The sequence below is a fragment of the Helianthus annuus genome, chromosome 13 (assembly GCF_002127325.2).
Source record: "Helianthus annuus cultivar XRQ/B chromosome 13, HanXRQr2.0-SUNRISE, whole genome shotgun sequence".
Taxonomy (NCBI): Eukaryota; Viridiplantae; Streptophyta; class Magnoliopsida; order Asterales; family Asteraceae; genus Helianthus; species Helianthus annuus.
Genome location: NC_035445.2, coordinates 170851820 through 170867293, shown reverse-complemented (window position 1 = coordinate 170867293; position 15474 = coordinate 170851820). Strand labels below are relative to the sequence as shown.

General features: G+C 38.4%; 1 protein-coding gene and 1 non-coding gene across 2 annotated transcripts; one reads left to right on the top strand and one right to left on the bottom strand.

The window, feature by feature from the left end:
- Positions 1 to 823: 823 nt before the first annotated feature.
- Positions 824 to 904, top strand: TRNAL-AAG. Its single transcript has one exon. It is a non-coding gene; the product is annotated as a tRNA-Leu (tRNA).
- Positions 905 to 4768: 3864 nt separating this feature from the next.
- On the bottom strand, positions 4769 to 15228 carry LOC110894046 (phospholipase D gamma 1). The gene is made up of 10 exons (XM_022141209.2): positions 13143 to 15228; positions 12131 to 12247; positions 11814 to 12005; positions 10356 to 10604; positions 9391 to 9459; positions 8171 to 8318; positions 7943 to 8091; positions 6749 to 6925; positions 6457 to 6654; positions 4769 to 5230 (listed from the first exon to the last, which is right to left on the bottom strand). Exons 1-10 carry the CDS (start codon positions 14907 to 14909, stop codon positions 4937 to 4939), a joined length of 3360 nt encoding a protein of 1119 aa, XP_021996901.1. The 5' UTR covers positions 14910 to 15228; the 3' UTR covers positions 4769 to 4936.
- Between the last annotated feature and the right edge of the window lie 246 nt (positions 15229 to 15474).

Here is a 15474-nt window from a genome sequence, read left to right as displayed (position 1 = left end):
TATAATTATAAGTTTGAATATATATGTCAAAATTAAAATTATTCTTCAAAAATTCAGTAACATCCATACTCTATATATACATTTAGAAAAATGTTAATAATTGCAAATAATACTAAATAGAAAAATGTTAATTGAATACAAAAAAAATATAGGATATCATCAAATGTATATCGATTACTTAAATGAGTATACACATGCATCGGCGGTGATAAGGGTGTGCGGGGAGGACCACCGCACAGGATCTGTGATTTCGAGGGGCACGTGTTTTTTATAAAAAAAAAAACCCGATATCTATGTTAATTTTTTTAAAATATCATACCAAACATGCTCTTAGTGAGCCCAATACCCATTGGCATTAGCTTTAGGGCATGTTTGGCTAAGCTTTCTGAAAAAATTTATTGACTTATTGGCTTTTTAAAAAGTTATAATCTACCCAATAATTGTATAAGTTGTTTCAAAAAACATAACCAAACATGCTCTTACTGAGCCCAATACCCATTTTATTTTAAAATTAAATAATAATATTAAAACATTACGAAAGAACATATTTTTTCGAGCTCAACAGAGTAAATGAATTCTTACAGACGACTCTGTACACATGTATGAGATTTTTTTACTATTATTATTAGTTTAATTATTTATCAAATATATATAAATGTCTCCGCTTTTTATTTGCATTTACAAGAAATATTTATTATATAGTTTAAATTGTTTAACCCGTGTAACACACGGGGAACTAATCTAGTTTATTTATTAATTTAAAGATAAGACACGTGAATTAAACATCTAATTTATTTATTAACTTAACAATTATAACATCAAAGTTGAGATGGCCGAGTTGGTCTAAGGCGCCAGATTAAGGTTCTGGTCCGAAAGGGCGTGGGTTCAAATCCCACTCTCAACATTAATTTTTTTTTTATTTTTTTCATTTTACAAAAAAAAATCACCAATAAGAACTTAAAAAATGTGGTAACTTTTACATTTAATTAGATATGAAGTAAATCAATTAAGATCAAAAGAATGGTTATTTTCGTAAATGGTTTGATTAGTGTTTCCATTGGCAATGGTTTCAATAACAGTGATTATTTCACGAATACAAGTCTACTAAGACTATGCAATGATGAGGTATAAGTGTATAAAGAGTGTATAAATCACCTTCATCGTCATTTAAACTAGAAAGGACGTTATGTGATCATTTTCATAAATGTGGATCTAATATGCAAAAGGTTGCGACTAATGAAACCGGTGTGTGAAACATTGTCATCAAGAACATGTTTGTTGTAATTAGAACTTATATTGAACTTTTGGTTTGACGCCCGCTTGCGGCGTGCGCATATAACGTATATATGTGTGGGCCTTCGAGGGAGCAAAAGTGAAATTGCACTGATTTTAACGTTACTTTACTAATTTTGTGGAAATAACGTTAAAAGCGACGGATTGTTAATCATGCATCATGTGGTGGCGTTGATAGCCGAAAGACAAAAGGGTACATGCACTAATTGGACTTTGTCCCAATTGCAGAGTGTTTTGTGCCTTGTGTCCAAGGCTTGATGCAAAACTACTATCAAGCTTGGCTGCCGGGGGTCTCACAGGAAGCAGCCTCTTTATTCCTACATTGTATAGGTAAGGTTGTCTACATCTTACCCTCCTCAGACCCTACCTTAGCTTTACTATTGGTGGGATTTACTAAGTATGATAATGATGATGATGATGATGATGATCGAACTTTTGGTTTGCATACAAGTCGCTCAAAACACGAAATCAGGGATTTGGTTAAACGTACATTTTGTGAAAACTAAAAATAAGAATAAAAACCCGGTCCAAACTCCAAACACATCGAAGGAAGCTAGTTTTTGGACGATTCAACGCGCAAGTTTCCAAGTTTCGCCAATTTTTGGCCTAAACCGGTCGAACCAAACCATGCATGTAACACCCCCAAAAATTTCACCTGCGGAAACCCCGCGAGACGTGTTACGTATCAGAGTTCGAGCCACCAATCACATTGAACCAATGATAAATATCTAAATAAGTCATGACATTATTTTACCAGTATAAGTTGCCAACATAATATTAATTCTCAAAGTTGTGTAGCGGAAGCATGTAATAAGTTGTTTAGCAATTGTTTCGTAATAACGCTTAAAACCAATGTATTAAATGTATTTTAATCCAAGAGCCTCGATCCATGACCACTCCAGCACTCCCAGATAGCAAGCTTCCCAATTCCAAGATACCTAACGACCTGCGAGCATGTAACACGTGTATCAGACAAAGCTGGCGAGTTCACAGTTTTAGAAAACGTTTGTTACCCGTTGTATGTAACACAGTTCAATAACCAATGCAAGTAATATTGTTAATATCTCATTTCCGAACAATGACGGCTCCTGAAATACACGACTGCCCTTCCCACGTACTCCTATCTAGTACTGGGCCAGACTGGGTCATTAGTTCACCTCCGTCCTTTACAGGAGCGGTGTGAGGGTGCCAAACCTAAGTAGCGCTACTAACTAATACCCGATGAGGGACTTACAAAAGATGATAGGTGAGAATATTAACCAATATACCCGTTTTTACCCAAAACCACTGACTGTCCCCAACCACTGGGACGCATGCTCGAATGTAGTGAACTCACCTTTGATTTGCTCGGTAAGTTTATTTACTTGTTTAACCGTTGACCAAATACGTCCTATCATGATTTACCAAAACACTCAGTTTAGTATTTCAATTTCACTTATGTCATACAATATTTTCACATGTCATGCAAACAGTGCACTAGCATTAAACAAATTGTGCAAGTTGTTCCAGTAAATCAACATTGTCCATGTCTCATGAAAACATTTATCAATTCATGTCATCTAAATCGTTACACGCATTAAATCACAAGCATTACTTGACATACTGCAACTACTCACATCCTGCTCATATAATCATTTTTAATAACATACATGATTTGGTTCACCACACCTTCTGTTTACTAGTGTGAGTTTACGAGACTATTCGGCCCAATCCTACCAATTGTTTTACATGCGGCCCATTCCCCCAACAGTTAATATGCAACTCACATGCTATGTTTAACCAACACCCTACCCGGCCCAAGGCATTAAATCCAAACAAAACTGTGACCACGGCCCACATTCTAGCATGCGGCCCAACTACTCACTTGTTTACACATGAGGTCCACGGTGACAAGATATCAAATAACGGTTTATGTGTGGGTGTGGGTGGTCCACCGAAACCCAGCCCACCACTAAGCAGTGCTCAATTCAGCCCAATGTCACACATGCTATCCCATTCCCGATTCCAGTAACAACTATACATAACCCCCATGTTGTTTGAGTCCAAATAAATATCAAAGTCTTGGCCCCCCCTTTCCAACCCTTGTGGCCGGCCCAGTAACAAATCATGAGTTCCAGATCATGAGTATAATTTATGCAATCTGAGTAACAAATAGATCATGCGAATCTTAGTTGTCAAGCAATGATAAGTTGTCAATTAGCAAGCACATGTACATCCGGAACAAAATCGATCCTAACTACACAGTTTACATGTTCCATATTAATCCATGTTCACCTATTGAATCCCCATTAAATCACTAACACTATCATGACCAGGTTATCAACCATTACTTATAACATCAAGAAGTATTAATCATTTAGCAAGCATATGAATGAAATTATCAATCAATCGATACGTACATGTTTATATACACACAACTCTCATCGGATCAATGATCATATCAACATCAGGACTCTCGCCTATGATAATACCTACGTACACTATTTTACACACACATTAACCCAAAAAAAATCTGAGAATTAATATAGTTATAGATCCACTAACCAAAAGAACGATCACGTGGTTGAAGGAGCCGACAAAAAGAACAAAAGTCAACAAACATCAATCATCTCCATTAACATCAATATATACATACATGCGTAGACGATCACGTGGTTGAAGGAGTGGCGGCTGGTTGGTGAACAAACTCAACTCACACATAATTCTCATATAATTGTGGCAGACAACTTTTTGGGGACATTGGACTTGGTGAGAGGACATCATTATCATGCATAGGGAGGGGATATTGGCAGCCATCCACGTGAATTTGAAGGAGAGATTATAAGTTTATCATCTTTTCTTATTTTAATCATCCAACAATATCATTATTCGGATGATATTAAAAAGGTCAAAGTGAGAGCATTAGGGTTTTATGTGTTCTACATGTAACCGATTACAAGGGTTTTAATATAAAGAAGTTGGGCCGAAACCACTCTGGGCCGAGGCCTGTTGTGGCGACAAAACACCATGAATGACGAAAGTCACCATTTTTCGTTGTGTGCGTGACGAAAGTTACCAGGTGTGATATTGGCTATGCCATTACACGATGGGTAATACTTACAGTTTCTTGTATCAGTCAATGAACAATACGCCAATCATTATAACATAACTATGCATTACCATGGTAACATAATAACACAGTAACACAGTACCAAATATCACTGTAACACCGTATGTCAATCACATATCAAACGTGCACAATTTTTACAATGCAAACACAATTATGAAGACACTGGTGTGAAACAAGTAACGTGTCAGGGAAATAATTTGAAAGTTCGGGTTGTCACATCATCCCCAACTTGAAAGAAATTTCGTCTCGAAATTTGGTAAGTACTGCAAACGCGACACGATAAACCAAAAGTAACGCAATGTTAGGTCAGGATGACTGTGGATTTTTCCCAGGTGCCACAATGCACATGACTAAAAAACAAGAGAATTAAAGGGGGTCTTGGTGTCATTTGAATAAAACAAAAGGTAGTCAAATGTACATATATGCAAACACAACATGAACATCAAACTATTTGCAACCACTAACATCATAACCACCACCACTCAACAACAAGAACCCTAATCTTGAAAAGTCAAAATTGCCCAAAAACACTAATCAAATAGTCAAATTCTCTTGAACCACAGTGAACGACCCGACAATCTGACCGCCAACATCTGGGAAGTTTACACATCCCGGAAGAGAACTTACCTTGCCACTTGGACCCACTTCAACAGGGTATTTTAGTAAATGTCCCCTCATTTCTGACACCTCATCAGCTGCAAACTGTCTCCAGTTAGCTTCAGACAACGATCTCACATATCTTACACATTCCAATGATTCGGGCTGTGTAAATCGATCATCCACAAGCCCAAGATGCTCGGCCCAAAGAGACATTCGGTATCCATAAATCTAGGAAAAAAGGCATAAAAATAAGAACATGTTTGGCCTTACAGTGCCGACTTAAATTTGGCTGCTCATTGCAAATGTCTAGGTTTAACTATTGCGTAAAAGGGGTATGTTGATAAAACAATATGAATTTTTGACGAATTTGCACATAAGTCAACTTCATTATTTATATCAACTAAATCCCTTTAGTTATAAAAACATAACGAAATATATACTTTCTTTTTTACGTGATAAAATCCTTTAGTTAGGGGTGAGCAAAAGGAAAAACCCGACCCTACCCGACCATTACCCGACCCGAGAACCGATCAAACATAAAATACAGAACCGATTCACTACCCTAAATATAGGGTCGGTTCCGGTCCATAGGTCCAAGTCGGGTTTCACCATGAAAAGAACCGAGAACCGACCCGACCCGATTTTATATGAAAAATTGGAACCGATCTAAGTACCTAGGTACTTAGTTTCGGGTCGGGTTGGGTATATTTTCGGTTCGGTTCTCGGTTATTTTCGGTCCGGACCTAAACTTGCTCACCCCTACCTTTAGTCATAAAAGGAAAATTGGATTTAAATAATCCAACCTCGCCGTTTTTGGCCAATAATAATCCTAACCGAGTTTATTCCCGACAGTGGTCCAACCTTTTTCATTTTGTTTTTATAATGGTCCGCCATTAAAAAATAGAACAACGTTCGGTTTTTTTTTCCGAATTACTTACGAACTGATATTTAAGGGCTTTTGATCAGAACGAGGATACGAGTCGATTGATGTAAATTTTACCTCAAAACAGTGGTCCAAACGATGAAAACGGTGCTTCAATTCGGGTGTTTAAACTTCCAATTAACAAAAATCAAGCCGTTTGGAGCACCGTTACGAGGTAAGTTTTACATAAATCGACTCACATCCTCGTTCTGATCAAAAGCCCTAAAACATCGGTTTGTAATTCGGAAAAAAACTCTACTCCGTTAAATTATTTTTAATGGCAGACCATTATAGAAACAAAATGAAAGAGGTTGGACCACTCTTGGGAATAAACTCAGTTGGGATTATTATTGGCAAATACAACGAGGTTGGATTATTTCAATCCAATTCGCCATTATAAAAAGACAGGGGCTAAACCATGCAAAAACATACTCTAAGGACTTATGTGGTAGCTCATAGAAAATCCATAGGATTTCTTCGATAATGCCCGCTAAAAAATATAAAAAAAATGTTGTAAATTTAGGACAAATACCTGTCCCCGTGGATTCGAGAGTCTTGTGGCCCAAGTATGATGAGGTTGGTACGCTCCCATCGCAATCTCTGTGTCTCGGGTTCCCTCCATAGACCGTTGATTAATGTTTGCAGATCCGATAATTACGTACTCATCGTCAACTATCATGCCTTTTGAATGAACGTAGATCATGAACCGGCGGCTCTTCCGCGCAAGTCCCTAAAATAATAATAAATTTAAAATAGCTTACAGAAAAGTTCACTTGATGGAAGCATAAAGGGATTGTTAATACATAAGACAAGTGAGGGCCTACCTGTGGAGTATTTCCTGAACCAGGGCTCTCGCCGCCTACGTCATCGTGTGGGCCCATGGCTTCACGGTTCCCAAGACAAAAAAAGTTCAAGTAATCTTGCGGTGAAGATACCCCATCGAGCCCAACTTCTACCAATGCCTTGTGAATAGTCTCATACATCATTTGCATCGTCTTGTTCTGGAAATTAAAAAGGTTACGTATAATTCACTACATACAAGTACTCCAAATTCCATAATAGAGCATGCATATTATTGGCGTTTTGAGGTCAAACATTCAAACTTCAAGCATTAAGACTATATAGATTCTTTAGTGTTGAAGAAAAAAAATTCTAACTAAACCGAACTTTACAACATATATGAAAGAGTTAATTACTGTTTTCGTCCTTGTGGTTTGTCAAAAATCACTATTTCAGTCCGTTAGTTTAAAAATTACGATTTCAGTCCCTGTGGTTTCACTTTCGTAACCATTTCAGTCCCTGTGGTTTCACTTTCATCACCATTTCAATCCATTATTCTGTTAAGTACATGGACTGAAATGGTTACGAGGTGGACTGAAATGGTTATGAAAGTGAAACCACAGGGACTGAAATCGCAATTTTTAAACTAATGGACTGAAATAGTGATTTTTGACAAACCACAGGGACGAAAACAGTAATTAACTCTATATGAAAAAACTAGGTAAATAAATTTTAGAGTAAAATGTCATTTTCGTCCCTGAGGTTTGGCTACTTTTGCGACTTTCATCCAAAGGTTTGTTTTTCCGCATCCGGAACCAAAAGGTTTGTAGTCTTGCCATTTTCATCCAACTTGTTAACTCCATCCATTTTTAACGTTAAGTCAGGGGTATTTTCATCTTTCTAGACATTTTTTGTGATGATTAATGGGGTTTGGGTGGGGAGAAAATCAACAGAGGTGGATCTTTATTTCTTATAGTGGATCTAAATAGACGGAAATGCACCTCACTTAACGAAGAAAAAAGGATGGAGTTAACGAGCCAGATGAAAATGTCAAGATTTCAAACCTTTTGGATCCAGATGCAGAAAAACAAACCTTTGGACGAAAGTCGCAAAAGTCGCCAAACCTCAGGGGCGAAAATGGCATTTTAACAAGATGTATGAAAAAACTGAATCTGAAATGCAATATATTTGACCGTAAAGTCAAACTGTAGAGTCAAAAGTCAAAAATATGTGTATACCTGCCAATATAGAATACGTTGCGTAGCAAAGCCTGTAGGGACGCCCTCTGGCCACATGGGGATGACGATATATACAGCAAACCGTTCACGTGCTCTAATTTTACTAGCAATTTTCAGGGCAATTTCCATTGGAATCAAATTGTTGGCACCTAAGAGACGTAATCAAATACGAAAAACCGTGATTAACAAAATCTGAAGTGGAGTATATGTCGAAGAAATGATCCGTACCTAGGCTTTTATGTGAATTCCAGTTAAATGATGATCCGATAAAGTATTGGTTCTCGATGTATATGAAATGCTGGGCGGAACGGATAGCCTTCACGTATGCCGTGTGTATGCTCATATCAATCAACACGTTCTTCCCACAAACCAAATTCTGTTCATAGAAGTTTACGGGTGAAAAATTTATTGATTGATGAAGACAATAACTAAGATTGGAAGTAGCAAGTTATACGACTTAGTACTTAATGCTCGAGGTCAAGGGCGTAGCTTTCAAGGGGCCGGGAGGGGCGCCCGACCCCCCGAACTTTTCGCTCATTAGTGTTATGTATGTATGTTTCGTGTAGAATTTTTTAGGAATATACGTTTTCGACCCCACGGTTTTATAAAAAAAAAATTTACTTATATAGAATTCTTAGATTTGGTGACTTTCCGACCCCCCGGTGGAAATTTTCAAGCTTCGCCACTGCTCGAGGTTGTAACTTTGGCCCACTTACTTATGAAAGGATCAATTCGGGTAATCGGGTTGCATTATATATACTATAAATATGCCATTTTGTCACACCGACCAACTTTGACCAGTGACCACTCAACTTTGGCATTAACCAACTGTAGCCCCTCAACTTTAATAATGACATATTTAGCCTCTCAACTTCGGTATGAGTAATGACATGTTTAGCCCCTCAAATTTAATAATAAACAACTTTAGTCCCTCAACTTTAACAATAAACAACATTAGCCCTTCAACTTTAATAATAAACAACTTTAGCCCCTCAACTTTAATAATGATATGTTTAGCCCCTCAGCTTTAATGATTAAATAAAACAGCTTTAGCCACTCAACTTTAATAATGACATGTTTAACCCCTCAACTTTAATAATAACATGTTTAGCCCCTTAACTAAAACATCAAACAACATTAACTCTCGTGATTTGCTTATTTTTATCTACGTTTCGAACCCGCTGCGGAGCGCGGGTGGTAACCCACCACTAGTTTTACTAAATGGGTCAAATGAACAAAATTAGCTAAAAGGGTGTGAAACAAGTTGGAAGTCGCCGAAAATCAGTATGTAATGCATTATGCATACAACCTCATAACCCGTCATACTCGATTTAGATTATTATTTTTATTATTATTATTATTATACCAAACTCCTTCGTAATCAAAATGAATTAATTTATTTATTTATTAAAAACATTAGACCCAGATAAAGAGTTGTTATATCACACCTTGCTTGTAGCTTCCTTCGGATCTTTTGGAAATCCTTTAACGGAGTTCGAATCAATTGAACGGAATATCTGCATAATTCGGGTATAGAAATTTATGATGTACAAAACATAAATGCAAAATGCCGATCAAATTAGTATCAAGGAAAAATTACAGGTTTTGTCCTTTATCTTTTTATCACTTTTCAGACGGTATCCTTTTTAACGAATGTTGACAGGCGATGTCCTTTACTAGGTATTTTGTTGCAAGTTTAGTCCTTTACACCCAACCCAGTTAAAAAACCCTGGCGATTAGTTAAATGAACGAACATGAACAGTGGTCTCGTTCGTTCGATTATGTTCGTGAACGTTCGGTAAGGTGTTCGTGAACATGTTCATGAACATTCATTGATTTGCGTTCGTTTATGTTCGTATGTTTGTGTTTTAATTGAAGATCTTTGTACTTTTTTATATTTTATTTGTACTTTTCATATTATTAAACTTTTATATATTTTATTACCCTAACAATTAAACTAGGAAACCCACTTTCACCTTGTTTATGCATTACTTCTCTTTCATTTCTTATTATTTACATCGGCGGGCGAATACGATCGACCTCCGTTCCACAATAAGGGATTCAAGTTCGAGTGCTACTCTCTGGGCCATCTATCTTTATCCTTCGTCGCGTTCTCCAAATTTATTTGTGTTTGTTTGTGTTCGTGAACCATTCGCGAACACGCTCATTTCCTTAATGAACAAACACGAACATAAAATCTCGTTCGGTAAGTGTTCATGAACCGTTCGTGAACACATTTATTTCCTTAACGAACGAACACGAACAAGGCCTTGTTCGTGTTCGTTCGGTTCGTTTACAGCCCTACTAGTAAAGGACACCGCCTGTCAACATTCGTTAAAAAGGACACCGCCTGAAAAATGGTATAAAGATAAAGGACAAAACTTGTAATTTTTCCTAGTATCAAATTATTTACCTGCACATGCCACCCTTCAGGATCCCGTTCATCATGGTAAGGTTGATCATTTATACCCAAAAGATCTTGCACCCTTTCTAGTTTGAGTAAAGAATCGTCATATGTACTTCTTAGTTTTTTGATACCATGAGGTTTTGAGGCCTTTAGCCATCGTTCCTCAAAGTTGGTCAAGACATCATATGCTGCTGGACCATCGATTTTACTATGCATGTCATGCCATGGTTCTCTTGGACAACCCGCAATATTAGCCTATAAAAAAAAATAACAAAATGGGTGGGTCAGGATGGTTGAGTAGAGATGAGCATGGTACTGGACCGGTACCAGAACCGAAAGTACCGGTCCTGAAAAATGGGAAAATGGGTAGTGGTACCGAAAATAATCTGTACGGTACCAGTATTTACCGGTAAATCAACCAAAATACCTGTACCGTACCGAACCAGTACCGGTCGCGAAAAACGAAAAAATCGGTACCGATACTGTACCGAACCAGTACGGTTCGATACCGCCTGATTTAGATTTTGATTTTTGAGACCCCCCCCCAACCCCATTTTTCGTTCAAGCTCCGCCATTGTATAGGCATAAACATGAATTAAAAACCATAATATATCTAGCCTTTTACAAAATGGAGAATGTATGTTAATCTCGCCAAACGTGTCATGTACTCATATCTTAAATGGTTCGGTTTGCTTTAAATTTGGCTGAAACTATTAACCCAATTATCCCTGCTTAGTTCCAAATTTGCATACAAAAAATAGATCTTTATCTTAGTAAGATTATATAATTTTGATATTTATGATTCCAATTTTGCATCTAAGTAGAAAAAATATGATCTTGATTGTAGAATAACATTAACATAGGACCATAATTTTATTTTATTGAGTAAACTGCCATTTTGGTCCCTGAGGTTTGTTCACTTTTGCCACTTAAGTCCAAAACTCAAACCTTTTGCATCTGGGTCCCTGTGGTTTTAGTTTTATTGCCATTTTGGTCCAAAAATGAAATCAGGTCATATCTGTCTTATAAAATCCTGCAATTTTGTCATTTTTCCTCAGGGGCAAATCAGGTCATATTTGTCTTATAAAATCTAGTATTTATTTATAAAAAAAGAAATAACCATTTTGCCCCTGAGGAAAAGGACAAAATAGCAGGATTTTACAAGACAAATATGACCTGATTTCATTTTTGGACCAAAATGACAATAAAACTGAAACCACAGGGACCCAGATGCAAAAGGTTTGAGTTTTGGACCAAAGTGGCAAAAGTGACCAATCCTCAGGGACCAAAATGGCAGTTTACTCTATTTTATTTTATTTTGGAACTTTAAGGTAGCAGGATTAGAGACCGAATATACAAGAATTTGTTCTGCCAGTTAAATATATTAAGAAAAAATAACAGCCTGCAATTTAAAAAAAAAAAAAAAACCTTGAAATAATGGAACTAAAAGATCAAAGTCATTACCGTGAAAGTAGGATTATGGAAGTCATCCGCATGAACTGTTTTTGAAGTCCTAAACAACGGATGTTCTGGAGAATCATATCGGCCGTCACACAGATCAAGTCCTCCGACAAAAGCTACAATTCTTCTTTTACCATATCCTGCATCCGTATCGACAATCACAGTTTTCTGGTGGTGTGTATAGATATTAGCTTCCTGAAAGAAATTAAAAAAAAAATGAAAACTAGAAAAGTGAACAAATATGAAATTACCTTAACACTCGAATTTAAAAAATTACTGATTATAAGTTATCAGTGTTGAAAAATATACATGGATTTTACCTGCTGCTTCATCCAACTGTGTCTTTTTCCAGCTATGCGAGGAACAAGAATTATTTGAACTGAAGAGTGCTTAAAAAATCGCCGAGTTTCTTCGTCATGGGTAGCCATTTGTCCATTCTGAAAATATTGAAATAAATGTGAAATTATATAAATGTACCTACCTTAACCAGCTGTCACGGTTCAGTGAACGAGCCGAGCCTTATCAAGCCCGAGCCAAGCTTGAGCCTAAAATAAAGCTCGTTTATTTATCGAGTCCGAGCTTGAGTCTGGCATGTGAAGCTCGTCAGGCTCATCGAGCCTTAGTGTAATATTAGTTTTTATTAATATTTTATAACATTTACCCCTTATTTAAAGTTGTCTGGTAAACAAGCCGAGCCAAGCTTCTTTAAACTTGTTTACGAGCCAAGCCCGAACCTAAAAATAAGCTTCTTTAGTAAACGGGCCCGGGCCTGAGCTTCACGTATCGAGCTCACGAGCATAAATGAGTCTATTATTAATATTTTTTCATTTAATATATTAATTAATAAAGTGGATAAGCATGCTAAAGCTTGCGCGGAGAACCAACATGTCTTTATCCCTTTTGCCTTTGATACTTTTGGCTCCCTAGCGCCAGAAGCCATCAACTTTTTGACGAGGGTTCAACGGGTTATCCACAACAATTGTTCGACCCCAAGGGGGCAGGGGTTTGTGTTCGGGAGGTTGGGGTTTGCAATTCAGAAAGGGTTGGCGGCGCAGCTTGTTGCCCGTCTACCTTCTGTTTTGATGTAACTTAACAAGTTTTCTGGTTATATTTAAATAAATGAAAATCGTATCTTTTTAAGGAAAAAAAATAAATAATAAACGAGCCCAAGCCGATCTCGAGCTTGAGAAACTACCAACGAGCCGAGCTCGAGCTCGAGCCTGGTTGAGCATGGGCTCGGCTCGGCTCGGCTCGTTAGCACCCCTACAGTTCACACTCTAAAATGTAACATCTAAACACAGAGCTTGTTAAATGGCAAAAAAAAAAAATTACCGTTTTGTAGCCCAAAATATTTGTAGAAGTAGGATCATCCCAAACAAGAAGCAAAACTCTCACACCTTCTTGTGATTTCATTTTCAATAGATCTCCAAGACTACTTTCACTTTGTGCCATCCCACGGACTAATTTCACTTTGTGCCACACAGACCAACCCGTTATATATATAAGACGTCGGGCATTACTTATTGCATCAAATATATCATTCCAACAAGACCCATGCACATAATGCCTATCTTGATCAAGCCTAATATCAGGTAGAGACCCGTCGTGCACATGCGCATCTTGATATAACGTCACCCTGCCACCTCGCCTTAACGGGAAATAGGTCCCGGGAACTCCTACATATTGCGGGCCCGCTCCAATCCCGTTATAATATAAACTCAACTTTTCAATCGAAAAGTATTGAATCGTAAGTCCCAACACCGCTCCCGCTTTGCATGGTTTTCCGTTTGCACCAAGTATCGGAAAAAGCCCTTCGATTCTGGTTCCTAAGTATAGTTGTTCGACCGGGATCGTTACGGTTCCGATAAGTTGAGACCCGACAACGTCACTATCCTTAACAAGAAAATTAACTTCGGCAGCATTATGCGCAACGGGGACGTTAAAATGTTGTTTCCAAACAGGGTTTTCGGAGTTACTAATTACGTAAGTTCTAGCAACCACGGCAGTTGTTACCGCGACAGAGACGTATGGATCACTAGTTATTTTACTTCGGTTTCCCGGTAAATAATTGAGAACTTCCTCCATTGTTTTATGAAACATATCCATATTCGGAAGGTTTTTCGCCTCGTGTATCCATATCTCCAAATTCCCATGTAGAAGTAGAACTTTTAACGCCTTTTTAGAAGGCGAAGACGTGAACGGGACCATTTGATTACTTTGCGGATCAATGAACGACGGCGAATGCGTAAAAGTATGATGTTGAGATAAATCAAGAGATCCACTATGAGAAAGCGACCCGTCATAACTAGAAAAAGAATCACTATGATAATGCCCATGATAACTACCGGATTCATACTTCGCACTCGCACTTTGATACATCGGGCCGACAGGCGGTGTCACCGCCGCTGGTGCAGGTGGAGAAGCGGGTGCAGACGGTACATTTTCCGCCACAGACAAATTAGCAAATTGATGATCTATCGAAGGGTACAACGGGGTAGAACTGCTCGACGAATAACCATCATTGCTCACGGAAGAAAGGTGAGGGACACCATGGCTCATGGCGGGCCCACCACTACTTACTTGATGATGATAGTTATTCGATTGTATTTCCGCCGATGGTAAGGGCGGAGCGGAGCTTTCTTGATAGTGTTGTGGCGGTGGGCGACTGACAGCGTAGCTTCCACTACCACCACCGCCACCACCGCCACCGCCGCCACTTTCTTGGTGGTAGTTAAAACTATTCGAGTGTATCTCCGCCGACGGTAACGGCGGAGCAGAGCTTTCTTGATAATGTTGTAGCGATGGGGGCGGGGGCGGGTACCCATATCCGTTGTACTGATACGGTGGCGGGCCCGGTGGTGGGCCTGGCGGCACACCGGAAAAGGGTTGTGGAGGGGGGTACTGGTACTCCGGCTGGGCTGAAACTGGCGGCCGATGTGGCGGTTGATACGGATACGGTGCATAAGGATCTGAATTGGGAGGTGGGTATTGAGGATAATTTGAAGGGGGTGGTGGGTATTCAGGGTAATTCACAGGAGGTGGATATGGAGCTGAATTGGGTCGGTATCCATAAGGGTATGGATTGTAATTATGATCCATTTAACAACAATGATACACACAACAAACAAAATTAGGGTATTTAGGGTTTATAGGGTTTCAAACTGATGCTGATCTTCAATCAAATCAAGAACTTAATGAATCTTTAATTGGGGGTTTTAGTAAAGATCTGTAATTGAACAAAGATCAGAGGTGTGTGAAGAAAATACCTTGGAAATTGCGAAGAAAGATGGAGAATTTAGTGATCGAAAGTGTTGCAAAGTTGTATTCTTTTCGTATGAATGGAAGCAATCTAACCTTGGAATTGTAGGTGAACGAATTAACTGATTTGGGGAAGTTGATGGTAATGTATATCTTGAAAGATTCAAGAAGGTTGAATTCTTGACGAAACAACATTTCAACTGCCTAGTGGCATTTTGGTAAATTTGTTTTGTTGCTTAACTGGGTCTAGAAGAGAAACTTCCACCTATGTGATGTGATGTCGGAGGGTGTCGGGGTCATGGTTGAAACATGATTGGAGACGTAGGAATATGAATGGAAGGCTATACCACTCACTCAATGATTCATGGTTGTTGGCGTTGACTGAACCACGATTAACACGGGCCAC

What these genes read in the sequence shown, in the direction of transcription:
- LOC110894046 (XM_022141209.2), bottom strand. Translation starts at nt 14,909, where the DNA reads ATGGATCATAATTACAATCCATACCCTTATGGATACCGACCCAATTCA. An exon ending in ACAGTTGGATGAAGCAGCAG is followed by an intron (nt 12,006 to 12,130) that starts GTAAAATCCATG and finishes AATTTCTTTCAG; the next exon opens with GAAGCTAATATCTATACACA. An exon ending in TCTCGAATCCACGGGGACAG is followed by an intron (nt 5,231 to 6,456) that starts GTATTTGTCCTA and finishes CTTTTTTCCTAG; the next exon opens with ATTTATGGATACCGAATGTC.